Genomic DNA, 18,303 nt, shown 5'->3' with positions numbered 1-18,303 from the left:
CGGTATTTTATTCACTCTTCTGCTTTTCAGTGTTGATACACAATTATCGTTTGTTGCTTAGAAGAGTGTCTATACCAGGGGTGTTTTAAAAACGGGAATTTAATGTGGAGATGCAAGATACGTTTTCAGTGACACTTTTCTTTTCCTAAGAGATACGCACATCTAATAGGAATGTCAAGTCTTTAAGCATGGAAATAGGCTGTCAGACCCACTTTTCTGTTTCCTCGCTGTTGTATGCAGTCGAGGCCTGTGTACTTGGAAGAATTCCTTCCACCCAGCCTGCTGTGCTCTCCACCAGCTGGGGTTCTCTTCTGTCAGGGCTGTGGGGAGTCAGGGGGCTCAGGAAGTAGAGGGGAAGGATTTCCACTTCTTTTCTTCTTTACAATTGAATGTGCGTTTGAGTGCCCAGCCCATGGACAGAGGGGAAATGGAATCTGCTTACATGGGATTTAAGTCAGTGGTAAGCCGCACTTCCGAGACATATAAAAGACCATGAGAGACTTGGCAATGAAAAATTGTCACAATACCTTATTTTGAAATAGCACTTGTTTCTGAATCACAAGATTCATGGGGTTTTGTCAACAGGAAACGTCTGAAGCCCTTAATCAAACTAAACTTCTGGGGGCTCCTGTGTTTCATATCTTATATGCAGCATGACAGAGACTGAGTGGCAGTTTGCAGGGACTCTTGGTTTGGTTTGAGTGGCGGATTGGATTAGCCGCTTGTCACACTGTCTCTTGTTCCGTTCAAGATGGAGGAGGAGCACCTCTATGCCTTGAGGTGGAAAGAACTGGAAATGCACAGCCTGGCTTTGCAAAACAGCCTCCATGAGCGAACCTGGAGTGATGAGAAGAATCTGATGCAGCAGGAGCTCCGGTCCTTGAAGCAGAACATTTTCCTCTTCTACGTCAAACTCAGGTGGCTGCTGAAACACTGGCGGCAAGGGAAGCAGATGGAGGAGGAAGGAGAGGAGTTCACTGAGGTAACTCCACTGTCGAGTTCCTTTTATTTGCATCTGTTTTGTTCTTGACCCCAGACACTGCTATCTCCCCACGCACCCTACACACAGTCATGTTCTATTATTTTATTTCTCAATATTTGATTAACATCTAATATTGCTACAACAAACATTTAGAGCAATTCATACAGACGCTTAGATAAGAGAAAATTGAACACAGGTGACTGAAACATCCATCATTTTCCTATACACAAGCAAATATAACAGAAGTAACATTACAGTAGCAAGAACAGGTATGCAGTGCTAGGCATAAACTTACTGAGAATAGTGCAGGAACGACATGAAGAAAACCACAGACTTGCCTATGAAACCTGCGTGATGTTCGTGAGTGAGGGACTGGCAGAGGCAGGTGCTGTTGGTTGCCTGCTCAGTATCTACTCTCTCTTTTTTTATTTGCACATATTCATGGGATACAATTGCAGTTTTGCCACATGGATATTTTGCGTTGTGGTGAAGTCATTATTATTTTAAATTGTTTTGTCAATTTTGATCCAAGAAATGGAAATGCAGCAGCTTGTCCAGTTATATATGAAACTAAGAATTCCGTGCTATGCTCTGACCTAGTTTTAAGAGTGCCCTGGTCCATAACTCCACGCTGTAGCAAAGTTTCGCTCCTGTCTCCTTTGCTGCTCATTTATAAATTCATTGATGTTATCACCCTGAGGTCCTGCACCATCTCATTCAACCTGGCTGGTTTGTAAAAGCTAGTTTCTAAAACTTTTGCTCTTCTTTCTATTTGAGTTTTGTTCCTAGATGTGAAAAGCCGTCCTGCCCACACAGTTTTAAAAGGATCTTTTCTAAGCTTCAGATGACTCACTTTGCCACCTCTGGAATTCGTATATGTTCTTCCTGTTATGCCTCAATTCCTAGGTTTATAATAGAAACAGAACAGAGATCTTTGCCTTCTGATTGCTTTTGTATTGATTAAGTCAGAGTGACTGATTGCACTGCGGGCTCCTTCCTGGCCTTGCTTCCTGGTGCACCCGGGGCGGGAGCCACTGGTGTTCTGTGTATTCTGTACATCCACGACCCTGGCTTCTTGGCCAGCTGCTTTGAGGCATTGTGAATAGATGGTTTCTTTTTAGCTCCCAAAGACCTTTTGTCTGGTTTTCATTCTAGGGAACAGTGTACGTAATTCTAAGTTCTCATCCTAGGAATGGGAAAATACAGTGCTTCTCTTTCCTCAGGGTGAAGAAAGTCTTCAAAAACTAACTCCGCCAGCTTCCAACTCTCCGTGACATAGAAAACCATTATTAAGCAAAGCCTAGAAATGGTTTTAAAGTTTCCTGTTGATTAGTACTCTGGAGTTCCTCCTCCTTTAACTTACAAAACCATAGCTATTAGTAATACTAATTTAAAAAACAGTAGAATTAAAATTTCTCCTTAATGTCTTCTAATGTCTTCTCTTAATGTCTTCTAATAAGCTGAGCACCCACCCTGTGCTATTTAAATGCAGAAGGTGCCCATGAGTGAAATGGCCAAAATGAGCATTTTAGGGGGAAGGACTAAGAAGTGTAGGCGTTGATAATCCATAACATGGATCATTATCCTCAAACAATGAAAATCAGACTCTACAGCAAAAGGATTTGGCTGAAACTGTGATCGTCACCTCCTGCCTGTTTCAGGGTGAGCATCCAGAGACCCTCTCTGGGCTTGGGGAGCTTGGAGTCCAGGGGAGTCACCAGGCGGATGGCCCAGACCACGACGACAGTGACCGAGGCTGTGGCTTTCCAGTCGGGGAGCACTCCCCACACTCCCGGGTGCAGATAGGAGACCACAGCTTACGGCTGCAGACCACGGACAGGGGACAGTCCCACAAGCAGGTGGGTGCCTCAACCCGAGCCCGTCACCCTGCCCACACCAGGGAGAGGAGACTTCTAAGCCACATTTGTGTCATTTTGTTTCCAGTGTTGGTGTTCAGGTAGCAGAAAATTCCACTGTCTGACTGCGGTCACCTGTTGTCATTTGTGATGCTGGGTTTTTCCTAGAAATCACCTCATCAAGCCTTTCATCTTAATGTCAGCCCACCCTTTCATTTGAGTTACCCATATAAATAAGGACTGTAGTAAGGCCAGATCAATGGTGGTGTCCCTGCTGGGGCCAGTGAATTTACCTCAGAGAGTCTGTCATTGGCAGCATCATTCATTTGGCAGCATAACATATAAGGAGCAAAGGACAAGTTAAAAAAAAAAAAATCCCCCAACGTGGAAGAAAGATTTCAAGTTCTCTTTGGCCCACTTGAAACATAATGCTCCCAGATAAAAGTATTTGATGACACCTTGAAAAAAAGTAAAGTATGTAGAATGAGAGGTGAGACTTCAGTGTTATTAAGTAGCTGTTATTGTTGCCAAACACCATAGAAATAGACTCTACTTAATAAACCAAAAGATACTACTCATAACATCCAAACTGCCTGCATTTTTATACCAAAATGTCAGTGACGGAGGATTTGGAGTAAGGAGCTCCTGAGTAGGACCCTGTGTTAACGCTCTGTCGCTCCCAGGCTTCTGAGTCCCCTCTAACCCAACTTTATTATGTATTAATGATAATAAAGCTGCTCAGGAGGCTTCTGGGGTGCAGCTGGACGCCCCTGCCCTAGGAGGCCTGCGTTCTGGGCTGAGTGCGCAGGGCCAGGTGGCCACGGGGGGCGGCAGTCATATGGGCGCGGCTCTAGCCTCTCAGCTGTAGACACTCTGGGGCACTCCCTCTGCACTGGACGCCGCAACTGCTGCTCCTCCCTGGCCCGGGCTCCCGGGGCCCAGAGCCGCTGCTTCTAATGGGAGCGGGCTGTTGCCAGAGCGCTGGCTCGGATCCAGATGACAGGCGGCGACCTTCTGAGTGTAGGCTGAGGGGAATTTGGGTTCCCCCTGCTCCCTCTCTATACAATCAGATTTTCACACCCAAACAGCTGTTTCCTATGTACACCCGTCCCCCCTTCATTCTCCCTGAATAACATGACTTAAGGAGATGATACTTTCAAAGGAACTTTTATTCACAGCCATCAGAAAGTATGCCGTTACGCCATTGTTCGTGGGAGAATTTAGGTCATGGAATGAGTTTTCCAGCAATAATCTAGTTAGAAATGAAAATGCTACTTTGCAAATAATGCTTTAAAATCTATTAATTTTACTTTTTTGAAAGAAATGTTGTCATTCAATCTCATAAAGCATGTGTGCTTGCCTGCCATAATATTGCCACTGATGGCCACTGTTCCCACCTCACCGCAAACCTGCTGCATCTAAGACAACGTGTTTCCCACGCACTCACGCAGATGCTCTGGACGAGGAGACACCTCGCACATCTGGTTTTCTAAACAACAGTCATGGAAAATGTTATTCTCAGGGTGGAAAATAATGTGAAGTCACTCAGCTGGAACCTTACATTCAGCATATTTTAATGTCGTTTCCCTTTGCTTCCTGCTTCTTCCAACACTAGTTTTTAGCAAGAGATGGACCCGTGAGCTTCCACTGCGGGCCACGTGTTATAGAAGCACGTGGATAGGTGGCCGGGTGGGGTCCAGACACTGAGACCCAGGTCTGCCGAGTGGGCCAGTGTCCACAGTAGTGAGCAAGGAGCTCACTACTGCGTGCACAACACTCATCTGTCCAAGGACGGAAGATGGACGAGCTCTACTGTAACGACAGCTGGTTCTCTGGGAGGGAACATTCCCGGTTAGAGGATTTGCCTCTCTGTGACTGGCATGAGTATTAGCCAGGCAGCTGGGGTGCAAGAGCCAGGGCACGTGTCTCGCAGAGCTGCACAGAGCCGGGCCGTTCCAGAAACGCGGAGCTCCTCGCAAGGCGATTAGTAGCATGGGAAACCTAGCCAAGCCGTTTTCCCAAGGACAAGTTCTCAGTCACAGTGTTCCTCAGGCCTTGGTCTTTGCTTTGTGACATATGGAACATTCTCACAATTGAACTCAAGTAGATGGCAACATTTATCATGTCCACAGAGGTTTAAAAAACAACTGCATACACTGATCAACCTTGGGATGGCTCATAACAAATCATCAGGTTGGCAGACATTTGGCTCTGCAGACACTCCCTGTTTCCCAGTGTTCAGCTACATGAGTTCATGGTCATGACCTGGTAGCTCTAGAGCCACAGTGAATGCTTTTCAGAGGGAATCGTATAGTTCTCCTTGAGCTCCAAGACTCTTGCCACTGTGTTAAGCATTTGAGGTCAGCATTCCTAAGGCTGTTTATGCATTTCATACTGATTCGTAATTCCTGGAATCCAGCTTCTTCACACAAGGTGATGAATGGTGTGGGAATGATGGCCCTGGGGCGCCAGCATCTCGTTTTCCCTACGTGGGTTAACTGATTTAAAAAGAAGTTACTTTCTCATTCAGGGATGTGACCTAATTCTCTTTATCATTTAATAAAACAACTAAGTAAAAAAAAGTGTGAAGAACCTAATATAAAATTCATAGCAAGAGCTGAAGGAATTGTATTTCATATTTCAGTCTTTTCCTGCTACGGGTCACTAAAGAGCCTCACCCAGTCCAGCCTCGGAACTGAGTAGACTCCACTTCCCTGGACCTCTGCTCCTTGTCGGGGCTCCTGTGCTGCATTAGGGCCTTCAGGGGCTGCCTGAAAAGTCAGCCTTTCTCCTGCAGACAGAAAGCCCTTGGCTCCCTGGGCCTCCGGGGCTGTGGCTCTCCCAGGCCCCAGCAGTCTTCCTTTCCGGCCATGCAGGCTGCCCACCTTTGCTTGCCCAAGTTGCAGAAACTGCATGCTTGCCAGAGGAGGCCTCACATCAGAACTGTGATCTGCCTGACTTTTTTTTTTATATATAAGAAAGTTCTCTTGAGCCTAGATGGTGTTTACATTTCAATTTTGTACGTCATACTGTGGTTCATTCTTCAGTTTATCCTGCAACTGGGAGGCCTCCCCTATAAGGCATGCTTCTCTTTCTGTAAAAGGAACCAGACCAGAGCTTGGGATCGTGAAGTGTTTTATCTTTGCCATGTACTTGTGGTGCCAGTTGTTCTGTCACTCCGAAAGTAGCCCCTGCGTGAGGTAAAAATTCACATGCACAGATGGGTCCTTGGTGGAAGGACTCTCCCCGCCCCGTCCTACCTCCCAGAGTCAACCATGGCCAGCAGTTTGCCACAGGCCTTCCAAAGTGCCTAACTCAGCCTGGGACCTCACAAATAACTTTCTTCCCTAGTGGCCACCTGATTTTCATCAGACTTGCCCTGGTTTCCTAAGCCTTTGGGTTGAAAACTGTGTTTACAGCTTATAAAATATGTGCCTCATCTATTCTTTCCCGGATCCACATTCGTTCTTGGGAAGCTCTCGGTGACATTTGTGGAGACTGCAGCCCAGAGCCCTCCTGGACGGGATCACCGGGCAGACTCTTGGCCAGAGGGCAGAGGACTTCTGTGTGTAAATGACTCTAATTCCCATGATATTAATCGATGATATTTTCAGGGTTTGTCTTCAGTGGCCCATTCTCTGTAGGGGATAATGGCTTTTAGAAAAGAACTTTTCTGGATGTAACAGTGAAGGTTACATTGAGGAGAACAACAAATGGCTCATTTATAAAAATGTTGCCGGCTGTGTGAACGTATCAATTCTAGCTAATCTCACAGTAAAGAATTTCTCCAGGGACTCCTGCTGGTGGAGGAGTTGCCTGTGTTGAATGCTAAGTGAGGTCTCTAAAAGGAGCTATGCGTGCCTTGTGGGGGTCTGGGCAGCTACTGCATCATTCTGGAATTCCCCTGCCTCTGTCAAGGAGCCTAAATAAACGTGGATGCTGTCATCTCTATTTTGTGACTGTTGTTTTGTGGGTTAACCCATAGCAGCAAGTCAATGTGTGTTCCAGCTTCAGATTAAGCTTATAATCTGTTATAAAGTTAGTGGCTCTGATGCAAGCAAAGTAGTTGGTGGTGGTTTAGCTCTTTTGTCGAGCTGTGATTTCACCTGATGAAATCCTAGAAATCTTAGGCAAGAACAATTTTGAAAAATAGCCAGCATTGCATCACAAATACCTGGATACATTACCTTATCTACAAACTTCCATTTCCCTTTCTATTAGTAATACTTATTAATAGACTTGGATAGATAGACTTGGATAGCAGTCTGATGGACCAAAGACCAATTCTGAACCCGTTAAAAAGTTTGACGTATTACAGCACATTGTAAGTCTCACTCAAGAGAGCTGAGCTAGGTGAGGCTGGAATGCCTGTAGGCGGAGGAGAGGGAAATAGTTGGAAGCTTTTTATCCTGCTGCTTTGCTAGAAAATCAGCCAGCTGATATCTGAATGAAAAGCCCGATTTTTGAGCTGAAACTGACCTACACTCAACACATGTACAAGCTAAAAGGTTGCATCCTAGACCCCGGCACAAAAGGTTCAGAAAGTCCCGCATCCAAGAAGACTTACATCATAAAGACGTCTTAATGGACCTGAGTCTTCATTTGATTCTTGACTTGATTTGGGTCATCTTTTTACCCAAAAGGTAGCCCAGCAAGGGGTGCCACCAGGGGAAAAAAAATAAGAGAAGTTAACTTTTAGGTATTCTCTCAGAATGACTCACTATCATTAATTTCCCTTGATATGGGAAATGGAATTAGCTTCATGGGGATTAGATGGCTTCTGCAAGGTGAAGTTAAAAAAAAAAAAGAAGAAGAAGAAGAAGAAAAAGGCTTGGCAGGGTATAATGTCAGAATTCGAATATTCCTGGCTCCGTTTGTTGGCCTTGGAAGGGGACGACCTGGACTGCAGTCCAGGATCTCACTTCCTTGACAGTAGAACCTTGGCCCTCAGCCACTCCAAGCCGTAGTTCCTCCTCTGTAAAATGGGGAACATAGCATATGCACTCAAAATTGATGTGACATATAAATAAGGTCATGTTGGCGGTAATTTAGTACACCCCCTGGCCATAGGAAACACCTATAATATTAGTAATTATCGTTGCTTTTTTTTTTCATGTGTGTGAAAGTCATTAGAAAAATCATGCCCATCTACGGCTCATTCTGGGTCTTCAGAAATGTTGACATGGACGTCTACTTATGCTGTTGCGTGCTAATGGTAGGAGCTGGCCTGGCTTCCTGCTGTGCCACATGCTGCTCTTGGGGAATGATGATAACAGGTACCAACAGCATTGAGCTGGGCTCTTTTGCTCCCTTTGGCCACCTTCACCCCAAAGCAATTCTGGAACTCATTCCACGTTGATTAATGTTATCCGGGTTTAATAGAGCACTGTTTTGATTACTCTGATGCAAATGTGCATAAATCATTAAGGCTTAAATTTTATTGAATTCAGTATCTGTTAAAGCCAAAAAGTACTTGCTACCAGAGAAACCAGGTTTCCAATCTGCAAGAGGACTGTACAGTTCTGATTCTAATGTCGTGTAGTGTATGGGCCAAGAACAGCATAGTCTGATACCATATGTAACTTGGCATTCATAGGAAACTATTGATTACATATGACAATGTATTATATGGTTTTCTGCTTTCTTTTCAGTGAAAATTAAATGACTTCTCCAAAAACTGGATCAAAATTATTACCATTATTTTCTGCTTGAAATACTCTTGACTCAAAAAGCAGTGATTTTTAATTTAAAATCCAAAGATGAAACTCCCAAACAAATCTACCACAAAATATATGTGATTATTCAGCAAACAAATTCTATATGAAGATGTATATTTCTGAAAAGATTGTTGTGACACGTCTTATCACTCAACTGTACTTAGATAAGTTTTAGATTTTTTTTTTGAAACAGGGTTTTGCTCTGTCACCCACAGTGGAGGGCAGTGGTGTGATCGTATCTCACTGTAACCTTGAACTCCTGGGCTCAAGCCATCCTCCCATCTCAGCCTCCTGAGTAGTTGGGACTACAGGCAAGAGCCATGACACCTGGCTAATTTTTAGGTACTTTTTGACGTGGACTTTTAAGAACTGTTCTGCGTTTGTCACAGCTTCACATATTTGGCGAGCATGTCTTTGAGTATAGTGCTAATTTATTTCTATTCAGTGGGTTGGTAAGAATATATAAGACTCATAGATGGTTCCCTAGCTTCTGAGTTCTTCAAATGTTAACTGAACTGTACTCTTAATGCATTTTGTCCCAGAGTTATTAAAGTAAAAATTGTTCCCTGTGAGAAAAAGAGCAATAAATATGAACAAACAGGCCTTTCTCCTCCATCAAAAGTCCATTGTAGCTGGGCACAGTGGCTCATGCCTACAATTCCAACATTTTCTGAGGCTGAGGCAGGTGGATCACTTGAGACCAGAGTTTGAGACTAGCCTGGGCAACATGATGAAACCTTGTTTCTACAAAAAATACAAAAATTAGCTGGGTGTGGCGGCACACGCCTATAGTCCCAGCTACTTGGGAGGCTGAGGTGGGAGGACTGCTTGAGCCCAGGAGGTTGAGGCTGCAGTGAGCCGTGATCCACTGCATTCTAGCCTGGGAGACAGAGCAAGACTTTGTCTCAAAAAAAAAAAAAAAAAAAAAGTCTACTCGATTAAATACTGGCGACAACTATGGAGATCCCTATAATAAATCTGCTCATATTAAAGAATTTCTCTTTTTAATACAACTTTATTTTTGAATATATAAATTATATAGAATATATAATTATAAATGTATATAATATATATTTTAATATATATATAATTTTAGGTTCGGGGGTACATGTGCAGGTTTATTATATGGGTATATTGCATGATGCTGAGGTGTGGGCTTCTAATGACCCCGTCACCTAAGTAGTGAACGTAGTACCCGATAGGTAGTTTTTCAACCCTTGCCCCTCTCCTTGCATCCCCTTTTGGAATCCCCAGTGTCTGTTGTTCCCCTCTCTGTCCGAGTGTACCCCGTGTTTGTCTCCCACATATAAGTGAGAACATGCGGTATTTGGTTTTCTGTTCCTGCGTTAAGTTGCTTAGGATAATGGCCTCCAGCTGCATCCGTGTTGCTACAAAAGCCATGATTTCATTCTTTTTTGTGGCTGTACAATTTTATATAAATACAAACATCCATCCAAAGTATCTTAAATTCCTCCCGTATATGTTTAACCATTTTTGTGTATGTTTGGTGGATCAGCTAGATGGATTTAGAAGCATGACTGCGGAGTGAAGGCCGGTGTGTGTGCAGAACCGGAAGGGGGGTCCCCAGTGTGCTTGCCGAACCAGGGAGGAGAGGTTTATCAAGTTTGGGGGATGAGGAATTCTGAGAGGGTGGGGCTCTGTTTTTCCATACTAGAGCTTGTCTATATCCAGTGGGACTTAGAGAGCTTTTATAACTCCTGCTTCATAAATGCACCAAAAAGAATGCCCTGAGACCGCCCAGAGAGCTTGTGATGTGCTTTCAGTGCTGATTGGAAGAGATGGGCTCACGAGGCTTTTATTGTCAAGGTACCATAATTGATTCAGCATGTTTCATTCATTTGGCCAAACCTTTCTGATATAATGCCCTTGCTGAAATGTACTAAGATAGAAATCATGGCTTTGAAATTTGACTTCAAAAGGCTGGGCAGGTTTTAGAACATATAAACCATTTTAAGTTAGATATAAGCACATTAGTAATAAAAATGCACTCTTCATTTACCAGACACATTTGCATGCTTAACATGAGCCAAGGATTGTGCCAAATACTGGAAATGTGAGGGTGGGTCTGGCTTGTCCCTTTCTGAGAGGCAGAAAAGTGAGGGCTAGTAGTTCCATCTCAAGGAACCACAATAAAGCCTTCATGAACAGGTTGCGCATTTCACCTTTGGCTTTAATTATTAAGCATCAAAATGTTTAATAATTAAACCCACCCACCAACAGTGGCCATGTGTGTCATATCTGTGTCCTTTTAGTAACCACAAGTCAGAGTCTGATCTGACTTCTGCATAGGAGTCCTTGGCCTTTGTTAATTTTCCTCTAGTACAACATCTGGCACTAGAATGGCAGCATATATATGAGTGGGTGTATCGGTCTTGTCATATCTGCACCCCCATGGTAGTCTTGTCAGCCCAACTCAGTGTTCTGGACATCTGAAGTCACACAGTGACTGGCAGCCCTGGCTTCGCGGTTCCCTGTGGCCTCCTAGAGTTTCCTTGCTCCTGCTCCTCAGGGCCCAGAGCACCTCTGTGGCAGGTTCCCACAGCGCCAGCCTAGGTTCCAGCCTCTGAACACAGCTGCCAGGTCACCAGGGCAGCCTTCCTTCTACCTTCCTGCCGATCAAACAGGTCCTCAGTCTCAGGCCCAGGAGACTGATGGCCAGCAACAGGGACCCCTTGCTCCCTGGCAAACTGCAGACTCCCCACCCGCCCTGCACCCACTGCCAACAGCACCTGGGAGACAACCCCCACCCTACCGTGATGGCCAGATCCTCTCCTCTTCTGACCTAAAAAGTACGCTTGCAGGAGGTGGTGGAGCCTGACTCAGTGTTCCCACAGGTGGTGGAAAACCAGCAGCTGTTCAGCGCCTTCAAGACCTTGCTGGAGGACTTCCGTGCGGAGCTGCGCGAGGACGAGCGTGCCCGACTGCGGCTGCAGCAGCAGTACGCCAGCGACAAGGCAGCCTGGGACGTGGAGTGGGCCGTGCTCAAGTGCCGTCTGGAACAGGTACCACCCTCCCAGGTCTCTCTTGATCCTGACTATGTGTCTCTGCTGTCCAGGATATGTGGAGGAGAGTGGGCAGAGAGAGATTCAGAACCATGGGCTTCTTGTCCAGGAAAAAAGAGAGGAGTGACTGTGTCTCTTCTTAAAGTGCAGAGGCCTCATTTTCCCTGATGTCCCCTCTCGCACGTATGCAGTACGGCCTCCACCAAGCAGCATTTTCAGAGCAGCATGTATTCTCCCATTCTGCATTAAACAAGCGTGTATTTAGCTCCATCAGAGGATGGCCAAGCTGAAGCTGTCATCACACTGAGCTGACATCGCTCTGGACAGCAGCAAAGCAAAAGCAGACTGTGGTTTAGTTGTCTTTGAAAAAGGTAAATGCATGCTTTCGTTGAGATTTTTCAAAATATCAGAAAGAACTTCGAGACCTCCCACTGCATGCCCAAGAATTCTAATCAATTTCAGTCTCCTTATACCAAAGGAAACTGAGGCCCAGAAGAAACAGCTCAGCTCAGCTAACAGAGCCATTTAGTGCTAGGGCAGGAAGATCGCCCAGGTTTCCTGCCTCCACCGCACACCAGAGGGAAGCCCCAGCATAGGAGTTAAGATCAGACATAGCAAGAAACATCCTTTCCTAAGTGTTTCTTCCTTGGAAACCATTGAATGTCATGTGACTTCCTACATGGCATCTGCTCCTGAGAGCAGCTCTCAAGGTTTCTTCCAGCCCCTTGATCATGAGGAGGGAGGGCAGATCTGTGTATCCTTGGTAATCTATTTCCTAGATTCTATTTTGAGGCAAACCATAAAGTAAGTAAAATTTTATAGGAATTGGCCTGGTCATGAAAGGAACAGAATTGCCTGGAAAGGAGACCCCCTGTCACATGGTCTTGATAAAAGATGAAAAAGGCTTGATGTGTCAAAAAAAAAAAAAAAAAAGAATAAAAAACAAAAAAATAAACTCTAGCTCTCCTGGTGCCCACAAGTTCCCCTGCATTTCCACCTGGCCGCAGCAAGCAGCGATGTTGGGCTGACAGCCGTGGGTGGGGCAGGGACACAGCCTTGCAGGCCTGAGCATCAAGTGAGAGAGCAGCTGGCCTGGTTGTGGCTCCTGCCTGCTGCCCGCGGGAGATTTGACCTAGATGCTCCGTTTATCTAAGTCCCCGCCTGCAGCGTCAGCAGCGAAGGAGAAATGACTAAGGACAGTCTCTGATGAACTGCCTTTAACCCTATTTAAAAAATATGTTTATAGAGGGAGCTAAATGTTTTCAAAGCCCGAACTGTGGCTAAAGAAGGGAGGTGTAATCTTCGATGCAAGCCAGTTTCAAAACATTTCATCTTTGTTTTATAGGAACGTAGTATCCACCCACAGGTTTGCTACAAATAAACCCTTAGGGAGAGTCCCTAAATACCAAAAAAATAAAGCTAGAACTTCAGACCCAGAAGCCAGCAGGTGGTCATAGGTAGAGAGTTTATCTTCTGCCCAAATCATTTAGGAAGTTTCTTAAACGTTTGCAACCCAGGAAGCAATGAATATAGGATGATGCTAGCCCATTTGTAATAATCCCATATTTACTCTCTTCTACTTAAATGCAAAACAGTTTAATTCTGCTACAAGTTCCCTTCAGTGGAGCCCATGTTGATGACACTTCCCAGGTCCTCGATTCCTTCAGCAGACTCCTGATTCAGGCCTTGCTCTAAATGTTGAAGATCCAGCAAGAAATCAGATGTTCCTTGAAGGGGTTCTCAGTGCAGTGGGGGACCCAAACAAGTGCTGTCCTTTATAAAAGCATGGAAAGTGCCCACCAGGCTTGCACATAGGGCTGTCAGGGAACAGGAACATGCAAGGTACATGCCTTGGCTTGAGAATTCGGGGAAGGCTGTGAAAGTCCTGCTGAGAAAAATCTCAAAGGATGGACAAGAACTGGAATGTGGAAAAGAAGAGAAAGGAAGTTTCAGGCAAAGAAAAAAAAAAAAAGAGTACCGTGAAGAAAGGAGCATGGCTCATTTGATAAGCTTAGGTATGAGGGGAAAGAATAATATTTAAGGAATTGATCCTTTAATTCTGATTTTATCATGAAAGCTTAGATTCCCTTTTTCAAAAGATTATTCTGGCTTCAAGATAGAGAATGGATTAGGAGCCATTAGAATTGAATGGATTAACCTAGGGTTAGTGGTCTATAGACTGAAATCAGGGAATTGCCGAACTAGAATAGGAAAGAGATGCATCTTTACGATCACTGACTTTCCACCAAAATTGAGCGTGTCCTCCAGTTATAAGTGTAGGCAACAAGCCCAACAGAAATCACAGATCTTTTTGAAAGGAAATATGGAATGAAAGAATAAGAAGTAATCACACATCTCTCCATTTCCCTTTACAATTGTTGTGGATATCCCAGAATTAACAGTGAGGAGGAGACTTTTGGCTTCACCAGGCTGCCACCTGGGTCCACAGTAAAAATATTGAGGAGCCCTGGGTTGCAGAGATTGGAGGTGAGAGGGGTGACTCTGAAGTAAAGCAGCAGCAGTGGAGAAGGAGTGGAGGGAAAACACCTGAAAAAAATAGAGCAAGTAGAGAATGGCCGGGCCTGGTGGCCGGTTCATGAGACACCGTGGAGCAACAAGCACCTCGCACGGCTCTCAGGTTTCTAGTGTGGGTGCCTGGGCGATGGCGCCATCACCAAGACAGGAACGCAGAGAGAACCAGTTGGGATGGAAAGGGAACAGGTTGGATTTGAGTTGAGGTATGTGTCATCACAGGCACTGGGGGCTGGGCTGAAGATGTATATACCTGGGCGTGAATGAGGAGGTGGGAGGCAGGGCCATGGAGGACTCTCCAGGACTGCACAGAGTGAGAGGAACTCATAGAAGGAACCAAAATATTCATTTTCAAGAAATGAGTAGAGGGAGAAGAGACTGGAAAGGAGCAGCCAGAGAAATGTACGAATATCCAGAGCAAATGCCGTCCCAGAAGCCAAAAGGAGAGACACCGTGGCGTTCCAAGTGGAGTTCAGCAACATCAGAGGCTTTGAAGAGGACGGGACAGATGAGGGATAAAAAGCTTTGTTGAACTTGGCAGTGAGGAGGTCCCTGGAAAACTTGACGAGCAGTTGCCGTCGGGGTGTGGGGCTGAAGCACTGTGCACTGTGCAGAGGGACAGAAGTTGAGTTGGGCGGGGAAGGGGAAAGAGGGAGCACAGACAGTGCAGTAACAGGAGCCGCGGGGTCACGGGGAGGCCTGTCCAGTGAGACCTGACAGTGTAGGGACACTGATGACACGAGGTCCCTCAGTAGGCGGGGGGATTGGGCTCTAAGCATTGAGGGGAGGGGGTGACCCTGACCATGAGAAACCTGAGAGGTGTGGACAGAGGAGTTTGTGGGCAGAAGGAATGTGCCTTCACTGTCTTCACAAAGCAGGTGAGCAGAGGCGATGTGGGGCCCAGGAAGGGGTACGCTGCATGAGGAGATTCTAAAGAGAGGACATGTTGGTGGCTGGAAGCATCTGCAGGTGAACAGACGTACCTGCGAGGGGCTCAGCGGCCTTTCATTCTGGGTTATGTGGGCTTCCAGCAGCTCTTTTAAAATGGGATTTTGTGGTGCTTGGTGTTTTTCTGGTAGTCTTCTGGTTAGCTAACACTGGAAGTTTCTCCCCTCTTTTGTTTCTGCATTCTTTCTACTTAAAAAAAGTTTTATTTTCCCCAGATTTGCGTTTTATAATTGATCAAGAAGTGTCACCACTGACCCGTGCCCGTGGCTGTCATCTGCTTCCTCAGGCCTTTCCCTGCTTTCTCTCCAAGAAGGCCGGAGTCGCACTCAGATTCAGGGACAAAACAGTGTGCTCTCCCCACTTAATGAAGGGTTTGCCTTTATTACAGAGGCGAGATTCGATGTTAGCTCTCTCCCAGTGAGTCCCTGGTGGGCAAGAACTTTCAGTTTCACTGAGCACACACTCAGCAGCCTGTCTTAGTCCATTTACTGTCGCTGTAAAGGAATACCTGAGGCTGGGTAATTTATTTAACAACGAGGTTTATTTAGCTTACAGTTCTGCAAGCTGCACAAGAAACATGGTGCCAGCATCTGCTACTGGAGAGGTCCAGCTGCTTCCACTCCGCAAAAGGCAAAGGGGAGCCGATGTGTGCAGATCATAGGGCAAGAAAGGAAGTGCAGGTGGGAGGAGGTGCCAGGCTCTTTTAAACAACCAGCTCATAAAGAAATAATAGAGGGAGAAGTTACTCAGTCCCTGCCGCAGGGCATGAATCTATCCACTCCCATGACCTAGACACCTCCCACTAGGCCCCATCGCCGACATTGGGGATCAAATTTCAACGTGAAGTTTGGGGGACAGACATCCAAACTACAGCACTGATATAGACGTCTTTCTAAATGTAATAATACTGGCTGGTTTAAGTCATTAATCTTTATATTTTTATATACATATATATAGTCTTAGAAAAGTTAAAACAATCTGCTTAGACATGGATAATCAGCCATGAATTATTTTAGTGGGTCTTGAAGTAACTCATTATAAGAAAGTTAATTGAACTCTACATATGAATATTGGTTACTGACTTACCATGTCCCTTTGGCAAGTCCCTGAAGCACTGAGCTGCCATTTCTTCACAAATAAACTGGAAATAAGGATACCTATACGTAGAGGATTGCAGTAGAGACCAAGTGAGGCAATCTGTGTGAAAGGCCTTTCTTTGAAAAGTATACAATTTGTTAAAATTGTGCACTTAATAAAATATAAGAGATTGCTTGTGAGGATAAAAACAAGGCACTGAACAGCAAGCTGTTGTGCGGTTTTAGTGTTTGCCGTGCAGTTTTAGTGTTCGCCCTAGGGTTTATAATATACGTATTTAATTACTCAGCGTCTACCTTGAAATCCTATTAGGCTACTTTTCATGGTGCCTGAGGAAATTGCAACAGTATATTCCCAGTTCCTTCCCATCCTCTGTGCTATTGCTGTCATAGTTTACCTCTACATATTGTGCAAACACAACACATTGTAACAGTTTTTGCTTTAGATAATCAAATATTAAAAATAATTAAAACAGAAATAATGAGTTTTATATTTACATAGATGTCATTTCCAGTGTTTATTTTCTGTAGAGATCAAAGTGTCTGTTAGTATATTCCTTCTGCCTAAAGAACTTCCTTTTTCATTTCCTGAAGTGCAGGTCTGTTGGCAATGTTTTTTTTGTTTTTGTTTTTGTTTTGTTTTCAGTTTTCATTTGTTGAAAAGTGTTTTCCTTCTGTTTTGAAAGATACCATTTCTGCATACAGAATTGAGTCTAGGTTGAGATCTTTTTTCTTGCAGCACTTTAGATGCCACTCCATCATCTGACTTGCAAAGTTTCTGATGAGAAGTCTCCTGGAATTCTCGTCTTTCTGCCTCTATGGCATGTGTCATTTTTCCCTGTCTTTAAGGTCTTCTCTTTGGTTTTCACAAGTTTGAATACATAAGATGTAGAATCTTGTTTGGTTTTGATATTTAACCTCCTGGGTATTTGACAAATATTTATTGAAAACTGTCCCATCCCTAGGTTCCATATAGGAGCTAAGGATATAGGGACAGGTACCTTGTGGTACCTGCCCACAAGGAGTTACACAGAAGTACAGGCAAGAGACAGTGGTGACTTAGACTAGGAAAGTGGAGCAGGGAAGCTGGCCATGGGAAGCTCAGTTTACTCACCGCTTAACATTCTTCGTGACTGTCTGTGTCAAATGCTCTTAATTAGGACTTTAAAAATAAAATTTGTTTATACTATGGGATTGGTCAATCTCGGTTTAAACATGTTTCCAGGGATCACATGTAAATGTGCTGAGACTTCATCCTTGAATGCAAGACTTGTCAGAGAGGGAATTCCTAAGTCTTTTTTCCTTGACAGCTAGAAGAGAAGACTGAGAACAAGTTGGGAGAACTAGGCTCCTCCGCTGAGAGCAAGGGGGCCTTGAAGAAGGAGAGAGAGGTGCACCAGAAGCTCCTGGCCGACAGTCACAGCCTGGTCATGGACCTGCGCTGGCAGATCCATCACAGCGAGAAGAACTGGAACCGGGAGAAGGTGGAACTTCTCGACCGCCTGGACAGAGATCGGCAGGAGTGGGAGCGGCAGAAGAAGGAACTCCTGTGGAGGATAGAGCAGGTAAGGAGGCACCCCGGGCCCTAGAGCATAGGCACAGAGTGTAGACTACTCAATGGACCCAGAAAGCAAAAACATTAGGCTGTTTTGTGGTCCTTGCAGCATCAGGATGCATGGGCTTCCAAAGGACGAGAGAGAAATACTAGAATTGCTTGTGTTGGAGACCTAGGCTCATGCCTCTCCATGACACAGATCTTTTCATTGCAGAGTTCATAGGTAACTCTCCTGTGTGTACGTGTGGTAGTGGCAGCGCAGGGTGGGTGGGTGTTGTGGGAGGGGGGATAACTTTTTAAAGGAATTTAAAGACTAAACTGGAAAGAGGAGGTTATTTCAGGTCTTATTCAGTTGAAAACAAACTATAACTTTTAAGATTGCCACTAAAGATGTGGTCACAGTGACTGCTCCGACTTGAATGGAATTGTTGTCATTAGAAAAGAAATTGCTGAATTCAGTTGGAAGTCAGGCTGTTTGCTGGTGAGTGTGCCCGCTGTGGATATTGCTGAGCTGTGATTAGATGGACCATAGTCAAGAGAGGTAGCTGGTAGCTCATCATCTTAGCTAAACAAACAATTCAGAAACTCAGATGAAT

The 18,303-nt window shown here is 44.9% G+C and overlaps 1 protein-coding gene across 7 annotated transcripts in view; it reads left to right on the top strand.

Annotated features, from left to right (window-relative positions):
- The window catches only part of MTCL1 (microtubule crosslinking factor 1), a 123,230-nt gene that overhangs the window by 86,550 nt on the left and 18,377 nt on the right, over positions 1-18,303 (top strand). For all 7 annotated transcript variants that reach the window (XM_031658703.1, XM_031658705.1, XM_009192396.4 and 4 more), the window contains 4 exons: positions 752-982; positions 2,644-2,841; positions 11,411-11,578; positions 17,463-17,717. In XM_031658703.1, coding sequence (XP_031514563.1) covers positions 752-982; positions 2,644-2,841; positions 11,411-11,578; positions 17,463-17,717 — 852 coding nt within the window. The remainder of the gene's footprint in view (positions 1-751; positions 983-2,643; positions 2,842-11,410; positions 11,579-17,462; positions 17,718-18,303) is intronic.

The sequence above is a fragment of the Papio anubis genome, chromosome 19 (genome assembly GCF_008728515.1).
Source record: "Papio anubis isolate 15944 chromosome 19, Panubis1.0, whole genome shotgun sequence".
Taxonomy (NCBI): Eukaryota; Metazoa; Chordata; class Mammalia; order Primates; family Cercopithecidae; genus Papio; species Papio anubis.
This window is presented reverse-complemented; position numbering and strand designations above follow the sequence as displayed.